The sequence below is a fragment of the Protopterus annectens genome, chromosome 2.part2 (assembly GCF_019279795.1).
Source record: "Protopterus annectens isolate FY-2018-M chromosome 2.part2, PAN1.0, whole genome shotgun sequence".
In the NCBI taxonomy this organism is placed as follows: Eukaryota; Metazoa; Chordata; order Ceratodontiformes; family Protopteridae; genus Protopterus; species Protopterus annectens.
The window spans coordinates 708,095,687-708,123,267 of record NC_056730.1 but is presented as its reverse complement, the minus strand read 5'-3'; the positions used below and the strand labels follow the sequence as shown (position 1 = coordinate 708,123,267).

At 37.8% G+C, this 27,581-nt stretch overlaps 1 protein-coding gene across 1 annotated transcript in view; it reads right to left on the bottom strand.

Annotated features, from left to right (window-relative positions):
• Positions 1 to 17,051, bottom strand: part of LOC122795777 (1-acyl-sn-glycerol-3-phosphate acyltransferase epsilon-like) — an 800,499-nt gene extending 783,448 nt beyond the window's left edge. Inside the window, exon 1 of the mRNA XM_044064106.1 lies at positions 16,258 to 17,051. Coding sequence (XP_043920041.1) covers positions 16,258 to 16,470 — 213 coding nt within the window. The 5' untranslated portion in view covers positions 16,471 to 17,051. The remainder of the gene's footprint in view (positions 1 to 16,257) is intronic.
• Between the last annotated feature and the right edge of the window lie 10,530 nt (positions 17,052 to 27,581).

Here is a 27,581-nt window from a genome sequence, read left to right as displayed (position 1 = left end):
CTACAGAATACTCATGGGGGGGGGGGGCAAATGGCTATATCCAAGGAAAAGATTATTTTGAGTTGGGACACAGGATCTGAATTTCCTGTGCATAGTCAGGGCTTAAGTTTAATTCTACTGGCTGCAAAAACAATTAGGAAATAAGCAAAATGTAAACCAACTGTATTTCAAGTACTGAAAATTGTAAAAAGAGATACAAGAACTGGGAAGGAGCATATTACATAGAAATAAATGCAATCTGTGAGAACAATACATGCACAACAATGTTTGGGAGGAGGAGAAGGAAGAATGAGGTTTAAGGGAAGGCAGGAAATGAGCTATTTGTGTAACGGAGTGAATGAGTTTTGCTATAAGAAAGAAAGCATGTATGTAATGTCTAAAGTATGTACATGAAAAATAATATGGTTTTATTTTCTATTAGTGTGTACCTATGCCAAGTGAACAGTATTTTTTAAACATTGTTATTAAATAAAGGGAACAGAAACATTTTCACAGCTTGCACATTCATCAAGACTTTACAACTTCAAGTTTTGTATCACTTTGTCTCTTCCCACTTATCCTTAGCTGCCATAATAAAATCTTTACAAATCAAACACCTAAATACTTAATCTTGACTTATCCCCATAATCAAGGGTTATTGCTGAATCAATCCATAAGGGGGGATGCAGTTTATTGCTATCACTTTCATTTTATTCTCATTTAATTTTATACCCAGAAAAAAATTTGAAACTACCTCAAAATGTTTCTCGGCACCGAATATCCTTTTTCGGAATATATTAAATACAGAATAGCATTATCTGTGAATAAGACTATTTTGTTTTCTTGAGTCCCACACCAGTTATACCCTTGAATATGAGTACCATATATTCACTGCCAATGGCTCCAAATATAAGGCAAATAAAGTGTATGTGTGTGTGTGTGTGGGGGGGGGGGGCACCCCTGCCTGGCTCCTCTATTCAAACCCAACTTGTCAGAAAGGAGCCCTCTCACTTTATCACCTGTGATCTTTCACGTATCTTCGTAATTAACTGCATTATTCTATGAGGAAAAGCAAGTGCTGCCATTGCCATAGTCATAAAACTCCCAGTTAATGTCAAATGCCCTATCTGCATCAAGACCCACCAATAATAATGGGATTTTATTGCACTTAACATCATCATTGTTCTGTTTATGTTGTCAAATGTTAGTCTCCCCTACACAAAACCTTACTGATCCATATTAATCAGGTTTAGGCTACACCTTGGCCATTTTGCTTAACAAGTACACATAAAAATACTTTATAAATCATGTATTAACACTGAAATTGCTATATATGAAGTTGGATTTAAAAAAGTCTTTACTCTCTTAGTACAAACATCACAGCTTTCTTCCAAAATGCTGGTACTGTCTCTACCTTTAAAATAGCCAAACAAAACCTCCCAGATAACTTCCCCCTCCTGACTTCCAAAATTTTCCACACGGATACTATCTGTTCCTGAAGACTTCCAAATTTTCCACAGGAATACTATCTGTTCCTGCAGAGTTCACTGCCAATTATGCAGCACCAATTTTATATTATCCTCTCCCATCGTTGCTATAATTTTCTGAGCCTCATCTTCCTCTAAATTTGGCATAATAAAAGTCTTCCATAAATGTTTCCGTTTGTGTCTTTTTGTGGTTCCCCCACTCCTCTCTCTACACAGGTTTTCATAGAATTTCTGAACCATCTACAATACCCCTTTGGCATCTCTAGTTATTTTTGTAGTCATACTTCCTTAGGCAACAGAAAATGGGGGGGGGGGGGGGGGCAGGCTAAGTCATTGTGATAATAGTTTTCGTGCTCTAGAGTTATCACAAATGCTTAACAGTGACCTTTCTAAACTCATGCATATTATCCAAACACTCTTATGTTTAAAAGAAAACTTTGAGCGCTTTCATCCCACAAAGGAGACCACCAGAATAACAAAAAAACTGAATAGCCATCTTTAAATGCTATTCTCAAAAAAATATTATATTGGCTAATTGAAAGCTAATTAATTTCACCAGCAATTACATTCTTAAAGCTACAAAAATTATTTAAGCAGACACACACACACACACAAAAACAGTATACAAAATAAGCTGAAACATTTTCAACCCTATAAAAACAGACCTAACCTATAAAAGAATTCATACATGCTATATATTCTATTTATACATGCTCACTCAACCCTGGTACAAAAGTGGCACCTAACCTAAGCTGCCACACAAGTTCTGTTACTGAGCCATCTGTTCCAGTCTCTCCTTCTGGGATTGATATTAATGTTTTCTAATATTCCAAGAGAGAACTTGTATAAACACTCAGCTGTAATGGTTTTAAAAAGGCACTATTTTCTTTACGGTTGGCAATACCATAAAAGGTGCTCATAAATGCACGTTATCAGTGCATGTTGTTTTGCCAACATAGAATGCTGAACAACCATCTCACTTTGCCAAGTAAACAACTCTGAGTAAAACAGTTGCCTTTCTGAAATATAATTTTGGTTTTCAGGATGTTATCAAGTACTAGGATTTGTACCTTTATTATGAAGGGGCATTGCTTGTAACAACCACAGGGGATAGTACCCCTGTCCACTGATGACACCAGAGACCTTTTGGTTTTCAAATAGCTGTCTACGTGATAAAAATAGGTTCAATCCTCACCATATTGAGCAGGTCACAATTAACTTTACAAATACTCCAATTGTTCATAACTACGTCTCTTAACTCCTTAGAAAACTGAGTATGCTGTATGAGAGCTTCTTCATATTTCATTACTCTTTCCTCCATTTGTGATTTACCCAAACCTATTCCTAACAGGGGATTATATTTAGCCCCCATTCATTAAAAACTTCTTTGATCAAGCCACTGACCAAGTTCTCTGGATAACCCTTAACTACAAAACATCTCTTTCAGCTTAAGCAATTTGCCCCACACTTCCTTATACTGAGATGTCATCCTCTCCACCCTAATTGCTTGACTTTCACTATACTTTTCTTTTCTGAGCAAGGGTGGCAGTTAGTAAAATGAAGATAAGAGTTACAAAAAAGTATTTTTCCTATACACATTTGAGTTAAAACCTGATGCTGTGTGGGATACAAGGGTGTCCAATTAGTTTATCCTCTGTCTACTCCAGCTATATGTAAATTTAAAAAAAAAAAAATATGTGGTGTTATTTTAATATTCAACAAATGAATGAATCTCCACTTCTGCACCATCCCATAAAATTAAGATGTCATCAATGAACCTTAAATATAACTGGAGATTCTTGGAAAATCTACTACAGTAAACTCTGTTAACCGGAACTCAAGCAACCAGCAATTACAATTTTCATGTGTTGCACTTTCTGTATTCCCACCGGATAAACATACCTTATGTTTTTAGAGTTTCAGAGTTTTAAAAAGGAAGATACAAATAAACTGCCTCTCTCTCCTCAACCAGAGAACAAATCAAACCGAACAACTAGTATAGGGTACAGTATTAGTCAGGATTATTTTTAATAGCAACTCTCAAGAAACCAGAAACTACAGTTATCCGGCATCTACCAATCCCCATGGGTGCCAGTTAACAGAGTTTACTGTATTACACACATACTGGTTTTCTCATCCTTATAAAACAGTGTTTGCAAAATAAGGGGCTCAAAGCACACCCATGGCAACACCCCTGACTTGTTGAAAAATATTCTCCTGCCAAAATAATAAAATTATTATTATCTAAAATAAAAGAATAATTCCATGACAAAAGCTACTTTCTTATTTGATAAAGAAGAAAACTTAAGGGTATCATGAAAAAAAACTCAAGCCCTTCATTTTTGGGGGTGATTATGAACAAGTCTTGCCTCCAGATGTTATTCTTCAACTGACCAAAAAAATCCCAGGAGTCCTTAATGAGGTGTGATGTTACTTCAATAACCTGTTTCACCCATCTATCAACAAGGACTGTCAAGGAATGTATCTTCGATCCCTGTGCTGAAACTATTGGCCTGAAGGAAGGTTTGACTACATCGTCATGAATTTTTGGGATTCCGAAAATTTTAGTAATGAAGTTTGGAATTCAATAAAAAATTCCACATTGATACACTGATTTAGGACATACTCTTCTAAATAGGAGCCAATGCACTGATATGCTATACTAAATTTGAATATTAGATACGGGAGTAGAAGTTTTCACTGTTGTACAACATGACCAACATAAGGCTGCATTAGTCTTGTGCAAACACTATATACCACCCCTTATCAGATTTCATAATATGTAAATTCCTATCATTCGTGAGTTTATCTAAAGTTCTCTCTCTTCCCTGGTGAGACTGTAAAATGGTCATTTGCTATAAGAATGCATCTTATAAATATCCTTCATCACTGCTCTTTCAAACAGGTGTTAAGACTGGATGTAAAGGAGGGTTAAAGGTGCTATGTTTCTTAAGGTAAATCTTATTAGAGGATTCCTCTAAATTTTCAATGAGTTTTATCATGAAAAAAATATTAAAATTAAGCTTCCTTGTAAACAATTTACGTTCTAACAGGGAATTTGCAACATCAATACGCCTAGTTGGAATCAACTTGGAACCTTTCAAAAACTTTTCTTCTCTTCTTCCCCGCTTCTGATAAGCCTTCTGGGGAGGAATGGGGTTGAAATTCCTGTTTCGACTGACTTGCCAGTTTCTCTGGGCATCTGGTGTACTAAACATCATGAGGTTCAGCAGAAAGTGTCCAAATCTAGCATATCTCTATCTTGTCTCCCATCAACTCAGACCTAAAAGTTTCAGCTGATGTACATGCATCTATACCTGCAAACAACTTTTTTGCCATACTTGGGAGGATGTGTGTGCTGTAGAATAAGCCTCTTTATTCTTATATTGCTTAATATCACGCTCAAGTTTTCGCTTTTTCTTCATGAATAAATTACTACATCTCTTATCACCTTGGCTAATACTTTCTCATATAAACTCCTATGTCCATGGAAACTATAAATCATTTAAGATCTGCTGGTGTAGTTTCTCAAGGTCCTGACTCAAAGTTCCTAAGTAAATCTCACTGTAATTAAATTGTTTGAATAAGCTCTAAATCATTATCAAATAACTTGATAAAATCATCCAGTATCTCATCATTGTAACAAAGACGACATGGAAATGTATGCATTCTTAAATCTTAACGCAGATCTATTTTATAGCATTCTCTTAAGTAACTGTTCTCAGTTTGTAAACTTTTAAATTTCATTAATCTTTTTCGAAACAGTAAATCTGATTCATTAAAGATAAAACAGTAATAATATTCCCACTGTTATTCATTGTTTGTTCAGAACAAGAATCATGTTGAAGATGAAACGTTTTGTCCATTATATTTTTAAAACCGAACATGCTATGTATGTCATTAGGAAGTTCAGATGTACTGGCTTTATTATTAGATTCAGTACCAGCTTTAGACCACTCTACCAAACGTGGTCACACATCTCTATTCCCATTGGTGGCCAATCATAAAATTATGTTGAAAATTAACAGCGTTGTAACCCCAAAACACTGTTACTTGAGTTGGTAAATCCATGCCGAGTTAAAAAACAATCTCCTGCAACTCAACTGCAGTCCTCCCAACAGGAGGAGAGGAACCAGGGGAATGATCTGATATTGGAACTGGGGAAGATGTAGACACACCTGCCTTTGTTTTATATCCTCCTTCCTCTGGCTGGGAAAGAAGCTCAATCAGCCTTGCAAGATCTACTTTTTAAAGTTGAAACATTCAATTTCAGCTGGGCAACTTCGGAATTGTTAGCCCATGAATTAGGAAGGGAGATATTGTCTAAGGAGTCTGTTTGTAGCCCTTACACAAGAAAAGAAGACAATGAAGTAGAGTGTTGCATTATAGATACGACCAAAACCAAACAGAAAGAACACCATTGAGGGTTCAAAACGGTTAAAAGCAAAATGTATTGAGCACTTACGTCCCACAAAGGAGACTTCATCAGAATAAAAAAACAATTGAACAGCCATCTTTAACTACTGTTCTCAAAAATAACTTTCAGTTAGCCAATAGAAGGTTTAATTAAATAATTATACCAACAATTACATCCTTAAAACTACAAAAATTACTTCTAAAAAAAAAAAAATTCAACATATGCAATGGTATACCACACCAAAGATACAGAACTTAAATGAGCTATGTAACGTTTGACTGAAATGATTGGGTAGATTTTAAGTTGTATAATATTTGCAACTGGGAGTGTGTCAGCATGGTTTATGATGTAAAATGCTTGCAACTAGCACAGTGTCAGTGTGGTTTATTTTCATTGTGTGACTGCTTATGCTGTAAGTGATGACTGCTTAATAAAGATGCTTCGTTTATTTATTTTACATTTGTTGACCGGGATAGTCAGACTGGATACATGTCCATTTTCAGCAGAGGCCCGGGGAGAAAAGCTCCACATACCAAAAAGAGAGAGAGTACATACATCACTGAGTGATAAACTCAGGCAGACATGTTTAGAAAAATATAGACAAAGAATACAGGCAGATATCAATATACACAATGTGCAGACTTGCAGCTGATTGGCAGAGACGCATCAGAAAATGTGAACACAGAATACAATCAGATTTCATAATTTACAATGCTTAGACATTCAAATGCTATGAGGCATAGATACTTGGCCAAACAGCAGGTTGGGTAGCAAGACATGTATTAGTGAAGTTGTTAGGTTTAGAACAAGAACACAGCTAATGAGATGTGAGGTATTTGAGTTCTTTTAAATAGGGGTAGTGAGGTTTCCTTGGTAACGGTAGCAGATTCCAGATTTACCGGTCGAGTTGGCAAATATAGCATCGCCTGCAGAGTTGTTGGAATTTTGGGTCAGTATCAATAGTTTATCAGCGGAGCGTAATGGCCTGGGGGCACTATGAGGGGTGAGAATATTTTTGAGGTCAGGGGTGTTATCAGGTTGATGGAGTATTTTATGCACTACTATAAGCTAGATGAACTGTAGAAGGGTAGGATACTCTAGCCATCCCAGTGCTTTGAGGTTCTGGCAATGGTGGGTCCTAAAAGCCATGGCAGTAGCGAATCTGGCTATACGACTGTAACATCCTGATAATTTGTTGAGATCGGTTGGGTCGTACAGGGGAGGCATACATAAGGGTAGAGAGGAGATGTGGTCTTGCACTAGCTACCCTAGCTAGAGGAGTGAGGAAAGGTTTGGCTCTGCACAGGGAGCCAAGTTTTATGTTGACGGACTTAATAGTGTGAGTTACAGGTTTATCAAATTTAAGGTTGCTGTCTATTATTACACCTAGAAGCTTTGTATGGTCATCAGGGGAGATAATGGTGTCATTGCTAGATTTGATGTTGAAGGAAGGAGGAGAAATTCTACGATTAGGGGAGAAAAGTAATAGCTTGGTTTTGTTAGGATTTAGAAGCAGGCAGCGATTAGCTAGCCATGTTTCTACCGTGCTGAAAGTGGTCTGGGTGAGGGTTAGAAGTTATGTAGGAGAGAAGGTGGAGCATATTAGCGTGGAGTCATCTGCATATTGGATCCAGGTGGCTCCTGGGATGGTGGTGTGCAGATCATTGATAAAGATAGAGAAAAGAAGGACCTAGTATGGACCCTTGTGGGACACCTAGGGTTAGAGGAAGTTGGGATGACAGCTTGCTCTGCCATAAGACAGCTGTCTACCGTTTAGGAAGGAGTGAAACCATTGTATTGTGTGTTGGTTTAAACCAATAATTTGTAGGGTATTGAGCAGTAGCTGATGGTTGTCCATATCGAAAGCTTTTGAGAGCTCTAGGAAGAGTGCTGAAGATAGTTTGTTGTTGTTACGATGAAGACTGATAACAGAGAAAAAAAGGGGCAAGAATTAAATAATTTATGTAATACTGCTTAAGTTATATGACCTATAACAACTACAACATTTGTTAATGTTAATTTAATACACGGATTACTTTTGTATAAATGTAAATTTGTCCATGTCACAAGTGATACTTCAAAAAACGTGTTTAAAAAAACATTTTAAAACATCTTTGTCATGCAGTTCCTGTAACATTGCAGTGTTTTGAAGAAAAATTAATCTCGGCTACACGATCATCTAAATAAATTTAACATTTCCTTATGTTCCATACAGTAAAACTGTCAAAACTTTATCGGGGGGAGGGTAATACTCCTCTTATTATTCAATCTGGAAGCAGCAAGATCAGTCAGTTTCACAATTATGGCATTAAACCAAAGCATAAAAAGCATTTACTCATCAGTATCATAAAAACTGAAAAAAAATATATGGGGAGTAATTATTCCCTCCTCTACCTTTCTCTTTCCAAACAGAAATGGGATCCTGCCTGGTGACATTATAAAAAAATTGCCTTTAACTAACAGACTCGTATGGAACCACACGTAAAAAGTATCAGAATAATCCACACAAGAAATTTCGCTCTCAGCTCGTATAGTTAGCAAAATAAATCCACCGGATATGCTTAAAACCACCAAAATGTCTGTTTAATGCAAATATATAAAACAAGCAAATTCTATCGTCGTCAAGCGCTTTCACTAGACAAGGCTAGCTTCATCAGAACGATTAATACAGCTGAATACTCTTCATTTTAAATGAAAATAGGTGTCAAAAATAAGAAGCCATACTTAAAGCAACATACTATGAATTAAATTCATACTTGTACAAATGTTATGAATTCGTTGTTTCAAAATATAAATGCCAATATATCTACAATAAATATATGTACAATTAAATAAATATAAATGAAAATTGGTAAAAATTATAAAATTGTGAAAAAATGTATTTTATGTACTGTGACTATAAATTGATTATATTTTATGTGCCTCTATTGATTGTTCAACATCAATAGAGGCTTGATAGTAAAATAGTCATTGATGCCTGGTGTTCTAGTGGCATCCGTTAAAACTTGCCAAAAAAGTTCTCTATAAGCTAATAAGTTTTTAATATTACCCCTTCTAGGATCACTCTTGACTGCCTCTATTATAGCAAATTCAAATTTGTGCTCTTCCCCTTCATCTAAGATGTGCCTAGCAAGTGCATTTTTCAAGTCCTTGTTTTTTATGCAATATAAATGTGAATATATCCGCTGTCTTAATAATCTTTCAGTCTTCCCCACATAAAATGAGGGGCAGACTGTGCACATAGGGATATATACTACCATCCTTGATTTGCAATTACCCTTAACTGGATATATCTTAGTTCTATTCTCATTTCCTAATGTTATTAAACTCCTTGTGTATATACTAGAACACTGTTTACATGTCCCACATCTTGAAGTATGTGCACTTACACTGCGTTTTGTCTTATGTCCTGTTTCAATAATTCTCTTGATGTTCATACCCATTTTGTTCACAAATTTGGGTTCTGTTCCCAGTATATTAGCTAATTCTTTATCTTTAATTATAAGATGCCAATTTTTAATAATTATATCTTTGATGTAGTAACTGTAAGGACCAAATTCTAAAATGCATGCTCTATTATATTTGATATCGGTTGTTTGCTTTACTGTTGCTTCCATAACTTGTTGTTCTGTAGTTTCATTATTTACTAATACTTTTGATATGCTATGGGAGCCAAGTAATGGCTTGTATTTGATTCCCCATTGACTTATCACATATGCAGAAATATCTACCATCAATTCATTATCATATCCTCTGTCTAAGAACAAGATGTGATATAGTCAATTTCCTTAACCATGTCATTATAATTTGAACACATTCTAACAGCCCTTACACATTGAAAGAAAACATATACACATATACTGAAAGGACACCTTTACTAATTCTTATGTGGACTTCAACAGTTTTCACCCCAGAAAAGTGAAAAGAAACATCTATAAAGGACAATGTGTAAGGGCTGTTAGAATGTGTTCAAATTATAATGACATGGTTAAGGAAATTGACTATATCACATCCTTGTTCTTAGACAGAGGATATGATAATGAATTGATGGTAGATATTTCTGCATATGTGATAAGTCAATGGGGAATCAAATACAAGCCATTACTTGGCTCCCATAGCATATCAAAAGTATTAGTAAATAATGAAACTACAGAACAACAAGTTATGGAAGCAACAGTAAAGCAAACAACCGATATCAAATATAATAGAGCATGCATTTTAGAATTTGGTCCTTACAGTTACTACATCAAAGATATAATTATTAAAAATTGGCATCTTATAATTAAAGATACAGAATTAGCTAATATACTGGGAACAGAACCCAAATTTGTGAACAAAATGGGTATGAACATCAAGAGAATTATTGAAACAGGACATAAGACAAAACACAGTGTAAGTGCACATACTTCGAGATGTGGGACATGTAAACAGTGTTCTAGTATATACACAAGGAGTTTAATAACATTAGGAAATGAGAATAGAACTAAGATATATCCAGTTAAGGGTAATTGCAAATCAAGGATGGTAGTATATAATCGCTATGTGCACAGTCTGCCCCTCATTTTATGTGGGGAAGACTGAAAGATTATTAAGACAGCGGATATATTCACATTTATATTGCATAAAAAACAAGGACTTCAAAAATGCACTTGCTAGGCACATCTTAGATGAAGGGGAAGAGCACAAATTTGAATTTGCTATAATAGAGGCAGTCAAGAGTGATCCTAGAGGGGGTAATATTAAAAACGTATTAGCTTATAGAGAACTTTATTGGCAAGTTTTAACGGATGCCACTAGAACACCAGGCATCAACGACTATTTTACTATTAAGCCTCGTAAAATAATCAATAGAGGCATATAAAATATAATCAATTTACAGTCACATTACATAAAATACATTTTTTTGCAATTTTATAATTTTTACCAATTTCCATTTATATTTATTTAATTGCACATATATTTATTGTAGTTATATTGGCATTTATATTTTGAAACAACGAATTCATAACATTTGTACAAGTATGAATTTAATTCATAGTATGTTGCTTTAAGTATGGCTTCTTATTTTTGGCACCTATTTTCATTTAAAATGAAGAGTATTCAGCTGTATTAATCGTTCTGATGAAGCTAGCCTTGTCTAGTGAAAGCGCTTGACGACGATAGAATTTGCTTGTTTTATATATTTGCATTAAACAGACATTTTGGTGGTTTTAAGCATATCCGGTGGATTTATTTTGCTAACTATACGAGCTGAGAGCGAAATTTCTTGTGTGGATTGTTGTTAATATGGCAAATGTGTCATAAGCAAAATTAAAACAGCCTTTTTTTAAACCCCCCTCAAAATTGTCAGAACCACTGTTTAACACCTTTTATCACAACACCTGAAATTATGGCACTTGGGCTAGAGTTGCCTGTACCTGTCTAAAACGAGGTTGACACATGCAATTATTCAAAGTACACTCAAGTTCTGAAATGATGATTATGTTCTTATTTGGTCTGGTTTGTTCAAATGTTAAAAAAACACAACAAAACAAAAATAAATTTTTTACCTGGGTGAAAATAACTATTTTAGCAAAGGACACTATCACACTAAAGCTAAAAGTTTCACCTGAGCAGAGACCACACTGGAATACAAGACTAAAAGAAACTATTCTGCAAGAAACACAACCAAACAATACAGCCAATTTTAAAAAATCTGAGTAGTGATTACTTTCTACTTAACACAACCAGAAGCTAAGCACTTGCTAGAACACTACTGCCTCATACCCTTTCAAAGCATCAAAATACAGATGACCTTCAACAAGTCTCCATACCTACGGCACAAGAATTCAGGAGGTGGCAGGCAGACTAAGAAAAGCTGCACCCTACAGATCTTAGGCTGAGTGATCCAGGGTATGCAACCTGTAAATAAAATGTGTATATCCAGTGCTGTAAACATAACACACAAGACATCAAGAACACTCAAACACTGAAAAGTTAGGCTTTTATTAAGAAGTAAGCATAAACAATCCATCATTTAATGTGAGAAGGCCATCGCAACTATAGAGCACTAAAATCAAGAAAAATGAGAACAAAACCTGGACTTAGCCAATTCGACAAATGCTTGAAGCCAAAGGAGACCAGGACAGCAGCAGTGCTGCCGCTTCAGCTGCTATCAAGATCCACAGTAACAGCCCTTTCCCACAGCTTACCCACCCCTTTCAAGAAAGGACAGGTGTCACAGCAATTACTGGCTAGGTGGGGGGGGGGGGCTAAACAGTTAGTGCTCACAAAGATGAGAGCCACAGAGTGCCAGCTTTTAATGGTTATACCCTAATTTAAGCAGGTTTTCAGGAAACACAAATGGGCAAGAGATATCGCAGGAAGTAGAATAAGATATAAGCTCAGTGACTACGTATGGTGTGTAGCTTTTGGACCAGACAGAAAGAATAATCTTAGTTTACCGACCTAACCTGTACTCACTTGTTATACTCCTATAAAAATGCATTCTGCTTGTACCAAAGAAAACAGTCTAGTGTCAGCAATCAATACTCTACAGAGTAACGTAACATATTTAAGTGATTTTATTTACCTCAACTCTAAATGTACAAAACAGTGTGCAGCACAGCAAAAAACACAACTGTAAAACAGCAATGCAAGTGAGAATGAGCAAATTTGTATGGGGATAATATTTTAGGACTACACAGCATTTTTGTTGCTTTGTTTCTGTAACTGTGGAGATGTAAAAGCACTATATGCTAAAGCACACACATACAAAACAGATGAGAGCAGTGGAAACCAACTTTGGCATTAACTTGCGAAAAAAATACACAATTCCTAATAAAAATCAAGGCAATGTCACTTTTTTTTTTAAACTTATTTGTTAACCAGACTAGGCTAAGTAAAGTCAAAAATATATTTTCACTGGAGGTCCAGGGAGAAAAGCTCCACATTGAGAAAAACTCAATCTGGACATGGTACTTCTTTGCCACACACCTTACTGGAAGAATTCGACATGTCAGCAATACATACATTCCCAAACAAACATTTGCACAGTTGCATTAACATATTTAAAGTCACAGCTACAGCTATTGCATTTCCAAGTCTGCAGGATACCCAAAGAAAATAGGAGATGTTGAGGTTAACTGCAGTAGTGGACATAGATTAGGAAAATTAAATGTTAGTGGGAAAGGTAAAGAGGGTTGTACAGTACTTAGAAAACAGAATTTGAGCAGCAGCAATGTTAATTTGTAACAGAAAAAAGGAATTTACTTGGTAAAGAACAGTACTTTGTTGGTAAAGAATTTGTGTGGAGAGTTGTATAGCTACTTATGGCTTGATTTTATGTTCAATGCTTTAAGTGATGACAATTTTGTCTGCCAAGCAATTTTAGAAATGTATGAATGCTTATATGCTAGTTTCAACTCTACTTTCACACAGTACCATTAACCATAAACCTGGCCACTGGGAAATATGCAAGTTACCACTTAAGGACAAGTGCTTCAATTACAGGACCTCTAAAAGCCCACTGACTTCTTTCTTTTTAAAATATCTTTATTGATGCATTCAGGCAAATAAAATCAAGTGGCACTACCTGTACAGAAGACAGGTTTCACCTATTTTTTTGGCTTATCAGTTACAAGTGGAAAGACTGAAAAGCTGAGTGTTTTCAGAAAATGGCCAAAGCATTATGTCCACAACATTAGGGTGATTACAACATTTCCCAAATAAGGAATAAAACAAGTAAAAAGGTCACAAAAAAGTAAAAAAAAAAATTCAAAAAGACCCTTGCAAACCTGAAACTTCATTGTGCAGTACCTCAAAATCTCCTTTTTTAGTTGTTGTCTTAAAAAAAAAAAAAAAAAAAAAAAAAAAAGAGAGAGTGAAACATGTCATGCCAACTGTTAGCAGCGTTTGGCTTTATTGGCCTTAAAGCCTCAATAAAAACTTAATAAATGTAAGAAGTCGGGCACTCTTGACATTAAAAAGTTACGTAGCTGAAACAACATTTTTCCATAAGCTTCCTTTAAATGAGGTGTAAAGTATTACAAAAAGTGAAAACTCAGATTTACCAGGTTCTTTGTAAACTTTTTGCCTGGGAGAGTTATGTGCAACATTCTTATTTGTTGTTTTGTTTCTAATTAAATACGGCACAAAACTCCAAAGCTTTGCTACAGAGACCTACAACAGTGAATCCCTTACATGGCTATGGAATTTAAAATGTGTATAGAAGTTAGAGACTTTAAAAGTCTAGGGGGATAATGCATTGCTTTATGGAATTACAACATGAATAAGTTTAAATTGACATACCAGCAAGGTTTAATACATCGATGGGGACAACACCAATTTTATTATTATTAAAAGGAGACCTTCACCTCCCGAAATAAAGTTCTAATCCTCAAAATTAATATTCCTCACTTTAATAAATTATTCAGTTTTGATGAAAAACATATCCTCTTATGATAATTTAGAATTATAAAATGTACCTTTCTTTCCAAAAGTTAAATTTCATGTGACTTTTAAAACTTATCTGCAACCTAACAATGAGTTTCACATGTGTTACATATTTAACCACACACACAAATAAGAAAAAGTATTCAAGTATCAGTTCACAGTTAATGTTGTAAGGCATCCACCTATGCTACAACTGACTTACATTCAGCTGGCAGCCAGTGTGCTGAAAGGTCAGCAGGGGAGACAGACTCAAACAGCAAAAGACGGACTCTTCTCTCTCTCAGTAGGGGGAGGAGGTGATGAGGTGAATGTGGGAATACCAGTAGGGCCAGTGTAAACAAACAAGGAAAAACAGACCTGTAAACACTATTTGCATGGAAGCATTGAGCAAAGAGCTTCTACCATTGCATATCCACATGCTTGGAAGGACAGGGCAGCAATAATCACAACAAAACAGGTCTTGTCTCTAATCTTTAACTCACTGCATAGACATATACATACTAGTAAGCTACAAGTTTTTCTTCCATGCAGAGGAATACCTCACGCAATAATATCATCCACTAAAGCACTAGACCAGAAATACAAATGGAGCACTGAAGTGAAATAACAGAGAAAAAGAAAAAGCAACAGTAAACAAATATTTCTTGCTATCACCATTTCTGTAACTGTAACCAAAGTGTGCAAAAGTGTTTCCCCATTACAAATGCATATTTTCTTCCATTAAACTTAAATAAATACAGATGAAAACAGCCATTATTCAGGTTCAAGAAACAAATGCTAACAAGTCATACAGTCACCTGGATACTCACACAAACAGAAAGTGACACCACTACTAACACAAAAGTGGTAATGGTGCAAATGAACAAGAGTCTGATAAAATTCTGTTTGAAATACTGTTACCCAATGTAAAAGCTACATATACACAAGGCAGAAAAAGTATTTCACCAAAGGTCAATGAAGACGTTTAAGGTCTATGGTAAGTCAAGGGTGACCATGACTACCATATGAACATCCAACAAAGGAGGGGTTTGAAATACTGTTATCCAATGCAAAGGCTACACATCATACACAAGACAGAATGAATGTATTTCACCAAAGGTCAATGGTAAGTCAAGGGTGACCATGACTACCATACGTATAGCCAAGAACAAAGGAGTATAACCAAAAGTATTTGATAGGTAATATTTGTAACTCCTTGTAAGATATACTTATTATTTAAGGTGTTTACTTTTGTATATTTATCTGCATGCAACAATGAAATAACTTACCTGACACATCTTGCCTACATTATCATGCTAGTTCAACTACGATATACTTAATAATGGTTAATGAATGTTTTGGAGGTTTTCTTCATAGGCCTCTGCTAAAAGGGGTCTTGCATGACCCAGTCAGACAATCCTGGTAATTAAATGCAATAAAGTGTATAAACATGAAGAGTACAAGTCCATTCTGCTTCCCATCCCTAATAAAGACACAGTTATGATGGAATCAGACAGTTTGAAAGTGGGACAATGGTAATGTGAACAGAAATGTGGTATACTAAACCTACTATTAAAAGACCCAGAAAAAAACACACAAAAAATGTTAAATATCTCAAAAGACAAGCAAATAAGCTGACCAGAAACTATGAGGTCACTAAAGTAACTAAAGGAGCGAGCAAACCAAAAGGTCACTAATGTAGCAATGAGGATTGGTAAACTATACAAGCCACATAACTTTTACCTGCTGACTGCACCATCTTTGTATACAATACTGTTTTTGACACAGTAAATAAAACACCCATGGGCCTAGTCATATTACACAACAATGATACAAATAAAGCAACAATTTAAGAGGTAAACACAAATGCAAAAAAAAAAAATCGTTGTTCTAAAATACTACACATCAAAGTGCAAAGGACCTATCAAGCCAACAGCAAATGTCATACAGATAAAAGCTCACCTCCACTCCTGTATAGTTCTCAAAGAAAAATAGGACCATGCTCTGGTAGATTATGTATAAATGATCGTCCAAACGATGATAAAAACGAGCTGGAAGAAGAGTCGAAATAACCCGCCAGATAAACCAGGACAGTAGATAAACAGGTGCTGCACCTAACATCACAGCCGCTGGCAGCCAGTACCTCAGATAAGCGTGGACCATAACAGACAACATTGTCTTAAACGGGTTATATAACCAGGCTACACACAAATTACAGTTCCAAAAGTAAACGGAAAAACAACTGAAAATATATAGCAGCAGCTAGCGACCTTAAGTTGATCTAAACGGAGATGCCCCCACCAGAAATATGCAAATGAAGATAAACCAGAGTTGTCAGTAAGATATGGCACAGCTTGTCTCAGTTGCCGAGGTGAACTGCAAAACCAGCAAATGTTCCTTTGAGTAACTCCACTGCTAACGTGCATACATTTCCACTATGTACAAAACAGTGTCATAACACTGCCACTACTGTTACAGCAAGAATGATCTTAATCTTTTATTTTTTTCCTTCCAAAGTCACTCATACTTCCCCTATGCCACCATGATTGAAGGGGCACGTGCAACTACACTACAGTAAGCAGCGAGCCGATTGGCTGAATGACGACTCCGCCGGCTATTAGTTACTAGGTTCATGAGGTGGGTAAGTCAGATTCCATCCTGCAGGAAGGCTCGTCTGGAGTGTTTTAAATTGTTCCAATCGGCTTTCCTGTTGCTTTTTTGTTCAATAATCACGTGAAGTGTTACAGTGTGAATGGTTGTGTTTTATTTTTTGTTTGATGTCCTTATTCTTGTGAAGGAAATTCTTATTGTTGCAATAAACTGTCCCATAGCCTTGAAGATTACCCCCACCCTATAATGGAGGAAGTGATGTAAGAGAACTGGTTCTCTTACTGATTTAGTATGTCAAAGGCTGACATGAGTAGGTATGATTATGAAATGCAGAAAGAATGTCCCCCACCCCTCTCCTGATCAGAAGTGTCATTTAGTTTACGTGTTCTACCTGATTATATATATTTTTCTTAGTATCAATCAGAGCAATTTAGATTTTTGAGGCTGGGATATGCGCCTTAGATTTGCACACAAATTGCTTAGAGGCAGAAATGTTCCTTTTGAAACAACATTTATAATAAGATGCAATCTCTATAAATTCTGCATACAGATTTATTAAGTATATCAGTTGATAATTACCTGGGGAAATATGTACTCTTTTTAAAGTAAATGGGAGAGGGGACAACAGTATGGAATTGTGAGTTCAAAATTACATTTTCTGTCTACAATGTCCCTAGTTTTGTGTGTGTGTGTGTGTGTGAAATGATCTAGGTAGTCTAAATGCTAGTTCGTGTGTGTGTTTTCTGTTGCTTAAATCGCTTTTATTTTTTAAGCTTTCTGTGTGGAAATGAAATGGCTGATACGCTGATTAATCAACAGTTTTAGGTGTTCAGTGTTGCAAGAATGATTGATTATGCATAATATATTACTCACTACTTGTAGATGCAAATTATTTTGATGACTGGCATGAATGTGTGGCTGCATTGATTATCTCTGTGCAAATTAAAGATTTTAGGGCATATCTCTCAGCCCCTTAACTCAAGAAATCTGGGCAAAGCCTAAAATAACGGGAGACAAAGGCTAACAAATAGGAATAGATTATAAATATTCTGTTATATATATATATATATATATATATATATATATATATATATATATATATATATATAACTTAGGTGTCGGCATGCATTTTATAGAGGATATGAAGTTTAAAACTAAAATATATGCCATTAGTCAGTAATTTTAGTCTTTTGGTGATGTACCAGAAAAAAACACAAATTTTATGAGGAACAAAGAAAAAATATAAGGCAAAAATATGGACAGTTAAGCGGTATGTATCAGGGTACGTCGGAAATAAAGGCAGTATTTGCTATTCCTCGCACTTCATGGCAGTGTGACGACGGCTTTAACTAAAACACTATTGTTTTGGTGTGGGTTGTACTCTGTCGTACAATATACGGCAGTTGTGACAGCGCTCTGCCTTAAACTGAAAAACGAAAAGCTGTTTTTGTGGCAGACCAGATAAGGTTATGTTTTCAACGTTTGCCGCACACTCACAGTTTAGTACTCTCAATCAACGCTATCACTGCTTTATTTAAAAGAGTTATTATAATTTACGTCTTTGTGAATAGTTCTAATTTCTCAAATGAATCATGTAGACGAAGCTACTAAATACGAGACTCACACCTCTCAACTGTCCCTGATTTTGACTCAAAGTTTAGCTTGGTCCCTCTTAATCCCTCCTAAAACTGATGACATTTGGAGGAAAGATGGTGAATTACACTTGGTAAATAGTGACAATAATTAAGAGTTGTAGACTTCTTTAACTTCAAAAGATGCAGATTAATTCATCTTCTCTTATTCTGTCACTGTCTCAAATTTCTAGTACTGACATTTTAAGTGTCCGATTGTCCCTGATGGGTTGAGAGCTCTTCCCCAAACCAGACATTTTAAATGTAAATTTAGACACGGACTGTAACGGAGAGTGTGTTAAATATATTGCTTGTAAGCACAATAAAAGAACCGTTAGGACTTTTAAGTATTACTATAATTCATTTAGTTGGAAAATAAAGTAATATGAGTCATCTTGCTTTTCCGAAGGGGAAAAAAGCGAATAGTCGTAGGTATCCGTTAACGGTGTTCTTTCATTATTCTTAGGTTCATAGGTAGGTACTAAGCTATCGGCCCAAGGGCCTACGTAAGCCTAGCCAACAAGGTTCCCTGGCTTACGCCACACAAGAAAGTTATTTTCCTGTGCCACTGTCGAGCAGAGGCACAGAAGTGATCCCCGGGTTTCCAATTTCCCATGCACTCATCAAGATTTTTCTTGAAGAGTGCTAATGAAGAACTTTGCTTGACATATTTTTTATTAGTTTGTTTTAATATCGGTCCCTACTGCGGCTATAATTCTACCCAGTATTGTTGACTTTTGCTTTGGATTATTTGTGACCATAAAATTACTTAATGCGCGTTACATAACCGAATCCTGCCCCTCTTATCATTTATAGTCCTTCTTTATAACTTAACATCATTTTCACATCTCTTAAATTATTTTCTAGCACAGCTATCTTTATTATCTTCCTTACTTTACTTTAGGTTTCTCTTTTTTCTTTAGTTACCAGTTGTTCCATACCTTGTACATTATATTACTGTATGTAGTTTTGGTAATCTTTATTATTGTTGTGGATGTATGTACACCTAATGCCTTTTTTGCTGTTTGTCTCTAACTTGTTCTTTTACTGTAAGATTGTAAATGTTTTTATGGAACTTTTTTCCCCCAGCCTGTGTTGAAAAGGCATTCTTATAGATCAGTCTACTATCCAGGTTAATAAATTTATTTATTTATTTTATTTATTTGCAGTTGGTTTACCAGGATAGTCCATTGGGTCCCAAAGAACCCGTTTTCAATGGAGTCCTGGGGAGAAAAGCTCCAAGCAGAAAATTACAGTGAAAATATCTTGTTACAAATTGTTAAAGTTATAGTTATAAAAGCCTAGTAAAAACAATTACAAATACAACAGAATAGTGATTAATATTAATATAGTACAATCAAAAGAGAGAATAAAATTTACAATATGATAACAGAGGTGACTTTACATATATGGTATGTTACACTAAGAGGTGCATGTTATGCAATCGGTATCAAGGCTTAAACAAGTGAGATCAGGATGTATGAGATAGGAGGAGAAAAGAAGAGAGGAGAGGAGATTATATGGGGTGATAGCAAGAGCATTCCCACAATAGATGTGAGTGAAGAGATTTTTTGAAAGAACGGATGTTTGAGGTGGTGCGGATGGGTGGTGGTAGGGAGTTCCAGAGACGAGCTAGACTATAGGATAGTTTTTTTTTTTTCCTGGGGGACGAGATGGTTTATACAGTTCTATTAGGTTTAAAACATTTTCGTGCTTATCTATTACTATTTAAGAGGGACAGAGCAACTATCTGTGACAAAATGCGTGACATAGGTTCATAAGTAAGTACTAGGCTAAATGCCCTTGCAGGTCATTTTTAAGCCTAGCCAATTTCCCTTTTTGGGCTCAAAGTAACCAAATAGATTGGCCTTAGCCATCCTGTGGGTAATATTTATGTACTGCCCCTAATGAGAATAACTGGGATCATGCCAAAATGACTTGAGGTGACCCATGCATGAGATAAAGCACTTAGGTTCATAGGTAGGTACTAGGCTATCGGCCCAAGGGCATTTATAAGCCTAGCCAGAATGTGTTGGCTTTCGCCTCCCTTTTAGATTAGTTTCCTGGGCCTCTGTCCAGCAGGGCCATTGAAGTGATCCTAGGGGTAAATTTAAGATTTCCCATCCACTCATCAAGATTTCTCTTGAAGAGAGTCAGTGAGAGGCTTTGCCTAACAGATTGGGATTCTATTCCAGATCGAGGGAAGTCTCTGGGACAGGAATCTATCCCTCCAGCATGTCCTGTTTATTGTTGTCCTGAGGTTTAAATCCCTGGAGCGTGTGACTCTAAGAGATTTGGTTTTCTTGATGTGGAGCATGTCCATTAATTCTGGGTTGGACATGGCCTTGCATGTCAGGCAGAGATCACCTCTGTGTAGGCGGTAAGCAACCGAGTAGAGTTGGAGTTTCTTTAGTCGAGCTGCATAGGGCATCTGTTTGAGGCCCACAATCCTCTTGGTGAGGTACTTCTGTGGTCTTTCCAGCTGTTGCAGGTGTCGAGTAAGGTACATTCCAAATGGGGCATTGTACTCTATTGTGGACCTGATGAGCGATGAGTAGAGGGGCACAATGACCTCTCTTGATCAGATGTGAACCCTTTCGTGATTAGGTGGGCTACATAGAAGAATTTTCTAACCACTTTGGCAATGTGATTATCAAAGAAGAGGTTGCTATCTACTTGGGTCCCCAGATCCCTAATTACATCTTCCGTACTTAGTGGATTACCACCTACGTGATAGTTCGTGGGCACTTTGTTTTTCCCGAAGGGGATGACTATGCACTTTTTGGCATTTAGCTTGAGGCCATGGTTCTGACACCAGGTATTCGTCTCCGTGAGACCCTTCTGGAGGATGTCTGTGTCAGCCGGAGAGTCGGTTATAGCCCCCAGTTTGCAATCATCTGCGAACTTGGTCAGCCATAGTCCTCCCGTGCTTGCCTGTACCTCAGAGAAGTATATACCGAACAGGAGGGGTCCCAGGACTGAGCCCTGTGGGACGCCACTTGTAACCGGTTTAGAGTCGGACATGGCACCCACAACTCTGACCATGTGAGTTCTATCCATGAGCCAGTTGGCAACCCATCTCATGACATAGGGGTTAATGTTCAAGCTGGTAAGCTTATCTATAATGCCAGAGTGAGGAATGGTGTTGAAGGTCTTTGCGAGGTCCATGTAGGCTGTGTGGACTACCTTTCCCTCATCTACGGTCTTGGTAACTGTTTCAAAGAAGTCAACTTGGTTTAGGAGGCAAGATCTGCCTGTAACAAAGCCGAATTGGGTAGGGTCCAGTGTCTGGAGGTTCTCAATGTCTCTGTTAATGAGTTCCATGCTGATGCGCTCCATAGATTTGCAGACCAGGCTAGTCAGGCTTATAGGGCAATAGTTTCCAGGATCTGTTGTGGCACCACCTTTGTGGAGTGGGATAACTGTTGCTGTACACCATTCTTTGGGTACATAGCCTGTGGTAAGGCTGAGTTTGAACAGTGAATTTAGGTGAGGGTTTAGTTCACTTTGGAGTTCGTGTAAGACGCAGCCTGGGATACCATCTGCTCCCATTGATGCTGTGTTTTTGGCTTTGGAGAGGGCTGTTTTCACCTGTATGCCTGTGATGTCCGGGGCTCTACATTCTTCTGGGATGGACATGGGCCATTTTGGGGGTGGGGGGGTAAAGTTTGCACTGAACCTGTCAGCCAGGATGTTGGCAATGTCAATTGGTTCAGAGTATTTTTTGCCATTTTGCACTAGCTCAGAGCAGATCTGAGAGTTGCCACCTAGATTCTTGACATAGCTAAAGAAAGCTTTTGATTATCTTTAGAGTCTTTGGCAATTTTTCTTTTGAAACTGGCCTTGGATGATTTTATGAGGGATCGTAGTTTCTTGCTAATATTGATCAAGGATGCCTTTCCTTTTTGGGATTTTGCTCTATCATGTAATAGTTTCCTCCTTCTGTTGTATAGCTTATTTATGGCCGGGGACCACCAGACTGGTTTCCTCTTTTTGGAGGAGTGAGTCTTGGTTTTACTTGGGATGGCTCGATCCATGCATTCCTGTAGGTGTTCATAGAATACATTTGTAAAGGATTCTGCGGTTTAGGAAGCATTATCCTTTAGCAAGGGGGCTTTGAAACTTTCCACCTCGGTCTTGAGAAATGTGAAGTTTGCTTTTGAAAAGTTTTTCACATTGGTTTCCTTGACTGGGGGCGGGGTCAGGATGTGTATGTCCGGTGTGATTAGTTTATGGTCTGATCTTACCAGCGAGGGGTTTACCTCTGGTGTGAAACACTGATCCCCCATGTTGGTAATGATCAGGTCCAATATGTTGTCACCTCTTGTGGGAGTGGTGACAAGTTGTTCCAGGGCATATGAGTTTATAAACTCTAGGAAGTGTTGGGCAAAGGAGTTTGTACTTGAGTAGTTTTCCCAGTCAATGTTTGGGTAGTTGAAATCACCCAATATCATGGTGTTTGGTAGGACCTTCATATTTTCCAATGTTCTCAGGAATGCTGAGTGAAGGTCCTGAGACAAGGTGGGTGATCTGTAGCAAGCTACAATCTGAAAAGCAGCTTTGCCCACTGTTAGTTGCACATGGATGGTCTCCGAGGCCTCTTGCTGTGCCACTAACCTGAAGGTGTGGGTATCCTTTATAAAAATGGATACACCCCATCCTTTTGTATTTTGGTCCGGGTTCTGGGGCTGAAAGGTATGGTATGAGTTATAGCCTGGTAGTGCCGGGGTGCTCTCTGGAGCCTTGAATCAGGTTTCTGTTACAGCACAGATATTGATTTTCTCCATGCTGAGGAGTGCCTCAAGTGCGTGCATTTTGAGGTTTAGACTTCTGGCATTGAGTAGCATTACCCTCAATTTTTTGTTACTTGTGTTGTTTATGGAGGTGGGTTTGTCTTTTGAGCCTTTTCTAAAAAAGCCACTATGGGGGTGGCAAGAGCCTTGGCCAGTATTCGAAAGCCTAAGGGTGACAGGTGCAAGCCATCTCTGGCGAAGCAGCGTGGCTTGTCGAGCATGTCATCCCAGGCTGACAGACACTGGATCCACTTTGAATGACACCAGTAGCTAAGCCAATTGTTAAAATTAATCATTTTATCTTTATACTGTGGCATCATTCTTGGTGAGGGAAAGATGCTACTCAGGGTCAGGGTCATACTGGCCTGGGCTACATGATCAGAGAGCTCCTCTATGTCTCTTTTCATGTAGTCCAGGGAGATACGTCTCAGTTCATTCACACCAACATGGACAACGACAGAGTCATATTTGTACTTGTTTTGGAGTGACCTGAGTGCTTGTGTTATGTGGCGGTTCCTGGCACCTCACGGGCAGCTTACAGTAACTTTCTCCTTGTTCAGTCTAGTGAGTGAGACGTCAGTGTGCCTGACAATAGAGTCACCTATTACTAGTGTGTTGGGTGTGTTATTTAGCCTTAAGGGCTGTGATTGCGTGGCACACTGACTTTGTGAAGTATGTGATACGTGGTTGTTGTTAGAGGGTGGAGGTTGCTTGGATGTCTGCTTTGGAGGTCTCTGCTGCTTTGGTAGATTTTTATTTTGAGCCTCTGAGTATGTTTTTTTGTATTTATGTGTGTTGTTTGCTGGTGCAGATCTGACTGGTCTATGTGAGACTGATAGTGTGGTGCAAGTGTTTCCCTTCTCCTCCTGACTGACTGTTCCAGTCTTGGGTTGAGAGAGCTTGGCCTCCAGCCTGGCTGTATAGTTGCATCTCTCACATACATATGTGTTTGTTGGAAGGAGGAGGGGATTTTCTGTGTACATGAGGCAATTGTAACATTGCCTCAAGATGCCCAGATTCACCAGATGGACTGGAGAGTACACCTGAAACTGCCCTTTGAACACGCCTGTATGGATAAATGAACTGTTTTACTGATTGTCCGGTAGGGACGAATAGGGAGCCTTGTACTACTGTATAGTAAAGAGGGGTGTAGTGCTAGCATTTATTAGTGCTTACTGAGAGCTTAGAGCAAGTGCTGGACTGTAAAAGGAAGGTTAGAATGCTTAAGTTGAGAGTTTGACTAATTCCAAGGGAAAAATTGAAGAGCAGACTTCGTGGATCCGAGAATAGTTTAACCCTAGCTAACGGTGCTGCGCGGTGCGCAAAACTGCGCAAATGCGGGTTTTAAAGCAGGGAGATGAAAGAGAAATTAGCCCAAAACGGCCAATAAACTACTAGTTGCTGGGCTGAGACCACTCCTCCAGGGACAGATAGGTTGCTCAAAGCTCCCCACTCTCACTGGTGAACAGAGAAACTTCCTTCTATCCAAGTAAGGATATGGGCAACACAGGAACTTGTACCACAGCCCTAAATTCAGCAGAACCTGAAAACTGGACTAGACTAGCTTAGAAAAGGCGGGAAACAAGAATATTTTTTTGTTTTTTTTCTTTTTTTTCAAAAATACAGTAAACACCCTAAAAACACTTTAAATGCTCAGAACAGGCTAGCGCACTTCAGTGTGTAGCCTACAACAGTTAAACAGATGATTACAACACAAAAACGACTAAAAACGACTTTAAAAGTGCAATCAGAAAAATAAGTACAGTATGCAGCAAAAAATAGCTTTTTAGAGCACAGAAACGCTAGAAGATCGCATTTTAGGCGAAATTAGCAGTCACAGGAAAAAATGCAGAGAAAAATACTTAATCAATCCAAAGTCACTCTTTTGTCACTCTGCTGCTTGTAGGACTCTGCAAGAAACCACGAGGAGCTTTGCTGAGTTGTATACAAGCGCAAAACTGCGCAAATGCAGGTTTTAAAGCAGGGAGATGAAAGAGATAGAAATTAGCCCAAAACTGCCAATAAACTACTATTTACTGGGCTGAGACCACTCCTCCAGGGACAGATAGGCTGCTCAAAGCTCCCCACTCTCACTGGTAAACAGAGAAACTTCCTTCTATCCAAGTAAGGATATGGGCAACACAGGAACTTGTACCACAGCCCTGAATTCAGCAGAACCTGAAAACTGGACTAGACTTGCTTAGAAAAGGTGGGAAACAAGAATATTTTTTTTTTTTCAAAAATACAGTAAACTTACTCTAAAAACACTTTAAATGCTCAGAACAGGCTAGCGCACTTGAGTGTGTACAGGAGGCAATTCTGGGGTAAATTTTCTGTTTCCCATCTATAGATCCAAGTTGCACTTGAAAATGGACAGGTATAAACTTTATTTTATGTGGATGGAGAGTGTTCCACAGCAGCATTATCCTCTGCAAAATATACCTGTCCCTCCAAACTGTTCTGTTGATGTTGCAGAAGAGGTCTGACATGGTGATGTGCTGAAAAATAAAGGGTAATTGGGAAAATTAGGACTTGAATAACTTGGGTCTTCTTTCCCACAAATGGTGCACCGCAGAAGATAGTTAGTTAGTTGCTGGTGGTGGTCGGGGGTGGGGGCTATCCTTTACAACACCAAGGGCAGACTTGATAAAATTCTTCTGGGAAGTAGGGGAGTAAGCTCAATCCACTGCTAATTTACACAATTGCCAGATCAGGGACTGTTTGAGAGGTATGTTTGCCACTTATCATTAGTACAGATTTTTTTAAACAGTTATATTTTATTATAGTCTTAATGGTGATACTGTCTGCAGTTCTCAACTTCTTATCTACGGATTCAAGGACAAAGCTAAAATAATTAGGAACAAAAGTCAATGATCAGAAAGCATTTTAAATACAAGTACTGCTGCCTTAAAACACTAGTAGAGTATAAGGACTTAAAAAATGCCATGCATTTTCTTAAAATACTTTTGTAGATGTTGTAGGTGTGATTATTTGTTGATTGTAATCCACCACCATTTGTAAAGAACTGTTGATACTGTCAGGGCCAGTGAAAATTTTGAGCCAAAATCAGGGACTTCCCTGATAGTGTGTGTGTGGGAGGGGCAAGTTGAGTGGTATGATATTAGTGAGTAGGCACTTTCCATAAATAAACCACTCAAGTGTGACTTAAGCTCCACTATAAAGTCCTTTTTCTTACTGGGAGCAGTGCTTTTCATTGCCTGGCCAAGGCATTTGACACAAAACCCCACTCGGGCATTGTTGACAAACTCAAGAGGTTAGGTGCAAACCCATATGTCACGCAGTGGATAGCCAGCTGGCTCACAGATAGGACCCAGGAAGTTAGAACTGTGCAGTCCACCTTTACAAAGAGGCCAGTCACAAGTGCAGTCCCTTAGAGATCAGTCCTTGGACCGCTCCTTTTTGGCATTTATTTCTCAGAAGTCAAGGCCAACGTCAGTGGTCTCTGGCTGACTAAATTTGCAGATGATTACAAATTAGGAGCTATCATTGAATCTCAAACTGACACTGATGTTCTCCAGCAGGGGTTGACACAGACAAACAACTGGTGTCAGAGTCATGGGCTAAAACTAAATGCCAACAAATGCATAATAGTATCCTTTGGGAAGTCATCCATCCCTGGTAACTATCATATTGACAACACACCCCTAAGAATTGACCCAGTATTCAGGGACTTAGGAACACAGATAGTAATCTAGCCTTTGATCATCACATGTCTACAGTGGTGAGGAAATCATTCTATGTTGTGCAACTTATAAACAAAGGTATGACATCTAAGTCCAAGGAAGGCATTGTTCCACTGTATTCGGCATTCATCAGACCTATCATTGAGTACAAGAACCCCTTTGGTATGCACCTAACCGGGCATATCCAACAGCTGGAACGTCCACAGTGGTTCCTCACTAAAAGAATACAGGCCATACGTAATATGTCCTATGCAGACTGCCTCAAGGCCCTATCCCTGTATTCTGTCTCCTGCAGGCTTTTGAGGGGAGATCTATGCCTGGCATACAGGGCATTGTCAGACCCCACTCTGATGGACCTCCTACATATCCACAAAACAAACAGTACCAGAATTACCCATTCTAAAGACTTAAGCCTTGGCTGTGATATAAATAGGACCTGCTGGAGAGATAAGTATGTATCCCAGAGACTACCCCATCTATGGAATAAGCTTCCCATCCATGTGAAGCAGAGTTCCTCCCAAATCCATTTCAAGTGCAACTTGGACAAT